The 10147-nt window shown below is 35.7% G+C and overlaps 1 protein-coding gene across 1 annotated transcript; it reads right to left on the bottom strand.

Moving 5' to 3' along the window:
• Window positions 1-2873: 2873 nt before the first annotated feature.
• ptafr (platelet-activating factor receptor) lies at window positions 2874-9623 on the bottom strand. The gene is made up of 2 exons (XM_081347218.1): window positions 9565-9623; window positions 2874-6628 (listed from the first exon to the last, which is right to left on the bottom strand). Exon 2 carries the CDS (start codon window positions 6615-6617, stop codon window positions 5547-5549), a length of 1071 nt encoding a protein of 356 aa, XP_081203344.1. The 5' UTR covers window positions 6618-6628; window positions 9565-9623; the 3' UTR covers window positions 2874-5546.
• Between the last annotated feature and the right edge of the window lie 524 nt (window positions 9624-10147).

The following is a 10147-nucleotide window of genomic DNA, read 5'->3' as shown; positions in this document are numbered from 1 at the left end:
CATTTTCATCAACAGGTTACAAACTAGTTTGTTGCAGCTATATGGGCGCTCAGTTTTTCCTGTTGTAAAACACATTTGGCCAAAATCTAATTTTATAAAATGAAATGAAAATGCTATGAAATGCTACTGTATGCACAGGCTATTCAAGTAGCTATGTATTGGCTATGAGATGGCAAATGCTAGACCTCTCTCTCAGGTCCCACGTGTCTCAGTCAGACATCAAATAAATAAAATATGAGCCTTTATAGACATATTGTTTAGTACTTATTCACTTATACCTTGCAAAACTTCGTTCAGCTGCCATCTGCTGTGCGACTTCTGCGGAACTTCAGTTCATTCAGTCAAGATAGAGGGGGCGGAGTTATCAGGTTTACTGACAGTTTGAGGATCGAACAAGATTTACACAAGCTCTTTTTAAGAACTTTCATTGCCTAAATATTTGCGTAGTACGGAGCCCGGGAAGTCACCCGTGGGAAAAATAAAAACAATCCGTGGCGATGGTTTTGCAATCCGTCCGCTCAGTTTATAAACCGTAGGCTAGGCTACTCACGAATTCTCAAACTGTTCCCTCGGTTTAACAAATCGTGCCCACAGATTAATAAACCGTACCCACGAGTTTCTAATCCGCGCCCTCAGATTTGTAAACCGTGTCTTCAGTTTTTGCAATCTGTACCAACAAATTCATAAACCGTGCCCACTGCCCACGCTTTCGCAATACGTTCCCACGGGTTTGTAATCTGTATACTCACGGATTTATGGCTCACTCTCATTTTAGAAGAACACGTTGTTAACGAATCTTATTGTAGGCTATATTGTTTTATTGAATATTAAGTGGAATACATCAAATTGACAGGCCTACGTCTGCATGCTTAAAGTGATTCTCAATTTTAGCGGGTATGGGGTGGAATACGATTTAATATGAATGACGTGCATCAAAATCTTTTGTTTATTTGTGAGAATATTAGCACTTTATTATTATTTTCTAACCAGTATTATGACTGATATTTGACGAATTGCTTTGTTCATTTTTTTTGTAAGTTTTGGACAAAAGCGTCTTCTAAATATAGCCTAAAATGTAATAATTATAATAATAATAATAATTATTAGGTTAACTAACAGAATGGAAATAAGTCCATTAGGGTGTATTTTGGGCATATTCGATTAGTATATTGGTCATTTGCATATTCAAATTCATTTCAAAAGAAACTTGTAATACAAAAAAAGTTACTTTTTATGTATACTTTTACTATGTAAAGTTTTATTGTGGTAGGAGTAAAGGAAAAAATTAAGCCTATTTGGGTGTATTTTGGGCATAATCGATTAGTGTATAGCTCATTTGCATATTAAAATTCATTTTCAAAGAAACTTGTAATACAAAAAAAAAATTACTTTTCATGGGTAGGCTACTTTAAATTTCATTGTGTGAAGTTTCATTTTGATGGGAGTAAAGGAAAAAAAATAGCCCCATTGGAGTGTATTGTTGCCTGGCCTTACTGGCACACATCTCGGATTGATGAGAATTTGACATATTTCCTCAGCTAGGATTTCTTAGGACTTTTAGTATGTTGTTCTGGACATCACATAGAAATGATCTAAGCTTTAAAAAAATCTTTTACAATTAGTCTGTCGTAAAACGCTACTTTGCCTGGACTATAAGTAAATAATATAAGTTTGTCCTTGGAAATGTAATTGGGTAGGAGTTAAGGTATTCTGTTTCAGTATAATTCTGGCTAAAGACTAACCCAATGCAGTGGGATCACTATTCTGATTATCTTAATGTAACGCTGGGGGGCGCTGATGCAGGCAATACTGATGGGAACCTGAACACAGCACGCATGGCTGCCGAAATTTGTGGGTGCTTCATATTTCTTATTTCTTTCTCATATGCCTTCAAAGTGCATCCCAGTTTCCCTTCCTCGCGTCTCTTTTTTGTTTATTTAAGAAATTCATAATAAATAATAATAAATCAAGATGCCCTGATGAAAGATGTATGTTTTTTTTAACTGCAAAGGAAAAGCATAAATTAAAATTATTGTAACATGTAAAGAGAGAGGAGAATTTGTATGTGTTTCTCGAAAAACTTCCGATATTTCACCAAGAACAAAATATCAAAATATATACATCTACAATGGCATTGATAAATACTAATAAACAAGTATTTAGCAAGGCACATATCAGTTAAATAAATAAACAATAATAGAAGAAATTTACATATTTTGGGGGGAAAAAAAGAGGGGCCTCTTCATTCTTCTTCTAATAAGTCTCTTATTATTCCAACACATTTCTGGGCCTATTTTATTTTTATTTTCATTGAAACTGAAACAAAAACGAATTCTTATTTATTACCATTGAAGAGAAGGGATGGGAGTTCACAAGATCCAGGTTGACAGAAGTGTTTTGTGCTAATGTTATACATTTTTGGAATGGCATTTAAAGCACTCAAATTGTTTACGTTCACACTGTAAATTATATTTAGTATAAAGCCAGTAAAAGTTAACAGACTCCCTTCTTCTCTCTTGAACATAGGCACTGATGAAGAGTTCAACCTCAATGGATCTGCCCTCTTGTTGTTGAAAGGCAACGTGGTCTAGCTTTATTATTATTTATTATGAATTTCATAAATAACCATACATTTAAACAAATTCATAATAAATAATAAAGCAAGATGCTCTGTTGAAATATGTGAGATGGTAACTTTGATTATTTTCCGGGTCACAGGTTGAAGCATCAAACTGAGTATTGAGAAGCACCCATATTGTGTGTTTTTTCTTGGAGACGTAATAAGCAGAATACCAATGAATATATCATCATAAATGTCTTTAAAAACAAAATGCATAGAGTCTTTTTTTTTTAGAGAGAGAATACACAGAAGATTGAAAACAGTTTATTGATTTTATTTAGCCTTTTCAGCACAGATTACATAAACAGCGTAAACAGCATTAAGTGCAAACATCAATGCTCATTTGAATAAATATAACAACAGTTGCAGTACTTGAGAGTAGGATCTGCAGTTGTTAGGGACCAAGAGTCTTTCACAACTGTCCTTCACTCACTATAACTACTATATACAGTTCCCAAAAACTTTCTGAATAACATCTCCTTCATGTTTCAAAGAGGAAACAAAGTTTGCAACAAAGTTAAGATAAATGAGAACTTTCATTTTCAGATGAACTATCTCTGGGAACATAGCCTACACTACACTTTCTTGCAAAACTTCCTGCTTAATGCAGAAGTTTATTATTAAGAAAGATTATTTGGAAGAAGATGTCAAGCATTGCGCTATGTTAATACCACAAGGAAACAACGTTGAACATCACTGAGCATCAAATAAATGTCTATAATCCCACCATAAAACTCAGCTCATATACACACCATATTAAGCAATAAAGAATGGCAAGACATTACTGGAAATTTAAACACATATTTTCATAAAAGTCTGTTTTTGCAATACATTAAATGTAAACCACACATTTAAAACATTTATCATCTATAAATAACTATAAAATGCCAATGGACAAACTGATCTTCAGAAGTTCATAGATTTACAATTAAGAACAGAGTCAACATGTCAACAAACCTACATTTTCAAAAATGGAATAATTATTACTAAACTTCTTTTGTGAAAAAATTTGTTTCATTATTTCATACAGTCATTTTCTTATAGAACAAAAGGTAGGCTAATTGTTAAACATTAGTTAATGCATTAGGAATCCTAAACAATGATTTAAAACATTTTTTTTAATTAATGTTAATTTAGGAATAAACTATTGAACTATGTTAAAAAAAATTGTTAAACTTAACATTGTCTAAAATTGCTTAATGTAAGATGTAGAACAATAGGTCATTTTTAATACACATTAAACATGGCATTTATAGGGTATGTGTTCCCCATTCTGGAAAACAAAGCATTGCAAAAGAATATTAAGATTTCCTTTGTGTCCTTTGATTTCTCCTAACCCACAGGACTGCTCCTCATAGATCTTCACAGCAAGCAAGGCCGTATTTGTTGTCATAGTGACATCAGGCACAAATTGACCACCTTTTTGTGCAAACTATATTACAAATAATCTAGACTGTTTAGCTGCACCACAACTTCTCCCTTTACAAAATGGACAGTGAAATTTTGGTATCACAGGAAACAGATAGCTTCTTTAATCAGCAGTAGCCCCTTTCAAGACATTAAACCCTGTAAATTACTGTAAAATTAAATAGTTACTATAGGGCCTATAGTACTGCAGTTAGCACAAAAAAGTTCTGCAGAGCTGCAGCGCATATGAAGGGAAATGAAGGCAGGGGCTCAAGCACTAGGCACTGAGCAAATGGTCAGATGTCCATCTAGCGCATATTTACATAAAACAAAAACAAAAAAACAATAACCATTACTGTAAACTGCTCAACAGAGCTTTATGGGTGCCCCAAAGCAGACTTATCTCGCAAGCACATCCTGCTCTCATACATTCTCATACCGGCAATCATATTCTTAGTTCACACACAGAATCATACCAGTAATTTACTGTTAATGTTACAACTTCTCATAGGCCAACCAAAAAATGCCAGAACTGATTACCGATATTTTTGAATAGGTCCCATACACACATGATCTCTAAACATTAACTGAACAATAATTTAACAGTAAAGACTGTTTGTGAGAAAGAAACAAATCATGTCAACTAAAAAACAAAACAAAACAAAACAAAAGAAAAAAGCTATCTTCTATTCTTATCACCTCTCACTATGGTAAGATTAACCGCAGCATCCTCTTTACTCATTTGTCTTCTTCATTCGACAGTAGACTGCCTCCTTATATGATAGCTAGAATGAGAATTCTTTAAATGACACACATTTATATAGGTCAGTTCCACCTACACGAGTGCAGACATTAGTCATCGTTTTGTCATCATTTACTCACCCTCATGTTGTTACAAGCCTGCATGACTTTCTTTTTTCTGTGGAACATTAAAGAAGATATTTTGAGTATATTTCAGTCAATGCGGTCCAGTGTTGTTTAAATGCCACTGACTTTCAAAATCTCTTCTTTTGTGTTCCTCAGAAAAAAGAAAGTCATAAAAGTTTGGAATGACATCAGGTTAAGTAAATGGTGAAAACTTTTCATTTTGGGGTGGATTATCTCTTTAAGAGGCAATATGACAAAATATGAATCACAATTTAAAAGCTTAATGTTTCAGTAAAGCATTTATCAGTACACGTTGAATAATCATGCTTGAAATACTCTATTGTTTGAAAAAGTTGCCCGGAAGAGGCAGCAATTGAAAGAAAATGTTTTAAATTCCTTTAAATTCATTAAAGGGATAGTTTCCACAAAAATGAAAATTCTGTTATTATTTACCGTTAGTTCGGAACGACGTGAGAATGAGTAAATGATAGCAGAATTTTCATTTTTGGGAGAAACGCTTTAAGAATCCAAACAGAACCTAATTTTGAATTGAAATTAAATTCTGCTCAAATATGAACAATTCGAAATAAGACTCTAACTGATTGAAATGAACACCAAATATCAGCATATGTATTCTGCTCTTCGGCAGCGTTCATAATTCGCTCTGATGTCTGCTCTTCAGGGACATTGCTGTGCTTAATGTGTTGCGTGAGCAGTGTTTGTTTTTCTTGACCTTTGTAAAATGACCCTGGATGTATTTGCGGAACTTTGTGGTGGCAAAGCAATACACCAGTGGGTCCAGGATGCAGTTGATCCCCATAAGCATGAGGGTGATCTGGTGAGCATCGTTTAAGCTTTGGCGAGTCTCCGTGCGCCAGTCTGTCAGGTTAAGCACGGACAATGTCCAGGGACCCTGCACCACGTGATGGGGCAGGAAACAAATCACAAAGACGCCCACGACAGCACACAACAACCTCAAAGCTCTGCGCTTGGTACCGCCTGGACGCTTTCCCGTGCTGGCTTGAGGCTGACTGATGGGTTGAGACAGAAGAGCTCGAGCAATCAAGATGTTGCAGACAATCACCATTATGAAAACAAGAAAGAACAAGCCAATAATGATTAAGTGGGTGACGGCCACTGTATGTATATCAGAGGAATTGTCCGCATCGGTACTATTTTGATAACCCTCGAAACAGCGAGAAATGCTCTTATTCTTAATCTTATTCATCTGGATTCCCGGTTTAGTGAGGTAAATAACCGATACCACAAGAGTGACGACCCAGATGACCGCAGAGACAATTGCTCCACGTCTCCAGCAGTCAGAAGAGGCGGCCACCAGTGGCCTGGTAACAGCCCAGTAACGGTTAATGCTGATGGCAGTAAGGAAGAGAATAGAGCAGTACGTGTTAATGAAGAAAAACGTGCCTGTGATACGACAGAGGGCATCTGAGTACTTCCAGTCACCTTTATTCACGTAGTAGCCAATCCAAAATGGTAGAGCGGACACGAACATCAGATCTGCAACAGTCAGGTTGGTCATGTAGATTCGAATCTCATTCATAGCTTTAGACTCCCTCATATAGTGCAGCACATAAAGAGCATAGCAGTTGGCCAGCAAACCCAAGACAAAAACAACGCCGTAGAATATAGGAAAGAGAGTGTAGCGAAACTCTGAGTCAATGAAGTTGTCTGTCTCAGAGCTGTTATTTCCAGGAGTCGTCATCTTACGTGTATCTAAGAAAAAAACAGAGAGATAAGACAGCATACAATTAAATTTTGATTCCTTCGAATATCCTTCAAAGTGGTCATCTCAAAAACGATATTGGCCGACAACTGCTCTGGATATCGGGAAGGAGCTATTCCCCTCTGTATTTATGATGTTATGGTTCGATTATATTCATCAGAGTTAATAATGGTAAGTGTTGCATTAAAGGTGTGAAGCATGTCATTTTTCCACCACATTGCAACCACATTTCAGACAGGTTTCCCAAACACCTGAACCTGACCAAACTGATAATACCACACCAAAACTCACACATTGGTTGCGTAATGTTTTGATATTGTCACGGAAGCATAATATTTACATTTTCATCTTTCAAATTAACTGGAGCACCACATTTTTAGAATGTCGTGTCATCTAAGACTTTTATTTATATTTTTTAAAAAGCTTATTTTTTGTCAATCTCTGCTCCAAACAGCTCCAAAACACCTGCCTGGAATTTTCTAGTAATCCTGAAGACCTTTATTTGCTGATTCAGGTGTTTAATTAGGGTTGAAGCTAAACTGTGCTGGACAGTGACCCTCAAGAACACCCCTGCTCTAGACATTTTTTGTCCACTACCATCAGTCTCATCCTTGTCCAGTGTCTGTTGTTTTCCAGGAGTTACTTATGACCAGTTTACTCTTTTAAACAAGAGTTGTGGCTCACACAGTATGCATGCAATGCTGATATTACATCACACTGTATGTTTAGCCTAACGTACGTGTAAAACCCAAAGTATACTTCAGGCTTTAGAGTTGTCTGCATATTACAGGGATAGGTGAAAATGACACATGTACTTTTATAATGAGCTAGAAACATGTGGGAGAGCAGCATTAAGAGTGGTAACGCCTATTTTATCTTGCACACTGTGAGATGAAAATATCCATTGTATCAAAAGTGTTATTTCATTATCATCATTACTGGAAGCTAAAGCTTTAGGGGTTTCTTTCTCATCATTGCATATTTATCTGCAATCTTCTGCTGAAAGCAGGAAATGAATTGGTGAAGCTTCATTTTCTGAAAACCACAAGAGCACATTTTACATCAAAAACATAATTACATTCACAGGACTTGCCATCAGATTAAAGTCAGGTACTTTTCAGGCAATATTCTTAGTTGTTTCAGTTATTCAGTTTATTATTCTTAAATATAGCCTAATATACACTAAAGCATTTAGACAGTAGACCTTAAAGTTTTGGCTACAAAACTTTAAAGAACATGTCTGCCATTTTCACCCAGAAAGTTCACTGAACATGTTATCATGTGTAAAATGCAAAAGGGGGCATGCTGTTGCACCACAAAGCATGTTGTTGTCACACTATACAGTGCTATGCATAAGTTTAGACACCCATGCTAAAGTTGACTAAAAAGAGGAATAAAAAATCATCTTTTGGAAATTGAACTTAATGCCTTAATTTAAAAAATTAGGAAAAATCCAACCTTTAAGGACACCAATTTTCTTTGTGAATGAATAATGTATCATAAATAAATAAATGTTCTTCCTTAAAATACAGGGTGCATAAGTTTAAGTACTATAAGTACTATGCATCCTGATAAAGTTCCCTTGGCCTTTGGAATTAAAATAGCCCCACATCATCACATAGCCTTCACCATACCTAGAGATTGGCATGGAGTACTTTCCATAAGATCATCTCTCAATGCAAATCAAACTAGCTATTAGGCTAACTGAAATAAAACCATGCCAAACTCTAGGTATGGTGAAGGCTATGTGATGATGTGGGGCTATTTTAATTCCAGAGGCCAAGGGAACTTTATCAGGATGCATAGTATCCTGGATCCATGAAGTAACTGGCCTTTAAAAATAAAAATCTGCCTGCCTCTATGGGAATTTAACATAGGGGTGTCCAAACTTATGCACCCTGTATTTTAAGGAAGAATATTTATTTACGATACATTATTCATTCACAAAGAAAATTGGTGTCCTTAAAGGTTGGATTTTTCCTAATTTTTTTAATTAAGGCATTAAGTTCAGTTTCCAAAAGATGATTTTTTATTCCTCTTTTTAGTCAACTTTAGCATGGGTGTCTAAACTTATGCATAGCACTGTATAGGGTAACCTGTCTCAGTGTAACTTTCCATTAAAAAGCCTTATAAGCTTTTCAGCAACAGTAAAACAGTTATGAAAAAGTGTAAAAAAAATAAAATAATAATGCAAATAAAATATACATTCAAAACATATGTGACAGTGTCTCCTAAGAAAACTGTGATAACATTATAAAGTAGACATTTGCCCTTAATATATGCTAGTGTGTTTCTATTGTTCACTAATTTCCAAAACAGCTACAAATATATGATTATATTGTAATTTTAGTTTATGGGAAGCAATTCGCAGATATAACGCCTGTGACAACTAGCCCAGCACAACACATAACATTACTTATATTGCAATAATTGCGTTACACTAATAATAGGCTACATTGTTCGTTTGCTATATTGCACAATGAGACATTTTTATTGCATAGCCAATAAACATAAAGGGGGCTTTTCCAACATTACATGTGTCAAAAGTCCTCGTCATCGTTGGGATTTTTGTCTTCTTGTTGCAACATTAACAGACATAGCCTATATATGTTTCGCAAGATTCAGAGCCGTTTATTGGACATTATCGATAGCTATTTAAACACCAACAAACTCTTGAGTTTTACATGACTGATATGTAAAACGATAATATTTTTGTTTTTTATATCTGATCTTAGTTTGGCTAAGCCGAAGATGACATATAAAGGTATAAAGTAGGCAATAAAGGTTACAGCGCGTAATGCCAAAACTATCTATCATCTAGATGTTTATTAGGCTACATGTCTTTTGCGTTCTGTTGTCGCGTCGCTCGCTCTCAATATAAACAGCTTCTAAATGAGCACAAAACTGCATTTATCGCTTAACCTACCTTGGTTAGGCACTCCTTGGCTATTCCTGGAGATTGTGATGCTCGCGCGCTGCTCTCTCAGAGTTCACGCCTTCAGCTCGGCAGCTGTTTGTATGCTAACATGAAGTCACACCTCTTGCGGTCGCTTCCTATTTTCATCATCTGCTTTCCAAAGAACTTTGTAGTCTAATATAGGCTATTCACTGTTAATGTGAGATAAGATTTTGAAGTCGGAAAGAAACGCGCAGACCTGTGAAAACTTTGAAGAAAAGTTTGCACTAATATTTTGCTTCTTACCCAGTTTTAGTCGATATTGTGTCCATTTGGTTGATATTGTTTAGGTCAACTCAATGAAGCTCTGCCCAAGGCACGTGCAGAGGGAAGGGCATTGAATCAAAAATGCCCCTCAACAGTTATCATCAGTAATATTGTGGTCAATAAAACAGAATGCATTTGAAATAATTAATATGACAACGTGTACAAAACAGTAGAAGCGTTGAAAAGTCGGAAAATTCACGTTTATTTATAAGTAGGCTATAAGATGTCGTTACCATGCCGTGTCTCTTGCTTCAGACTGACAGACTCTCATTCTGACACCGCCCTC

This window comes from Scardinius erythrophthalmus (assembly GCF_964197995.2).
Source record: "Scardinius erythrophthalmus genome assembly, chromosome: 19".
NCBI classification, from domain to species: domain Eukaryota; kingdom Metazoa; phylum Chordata; class Actinopteri; order Cypriniformes; family Leuciscidae; genus Scardinius; species Scardinius erythrophthalmus.
This window is presented reverse-complemented; position numbering and strand designations above follow the sequence as displayed.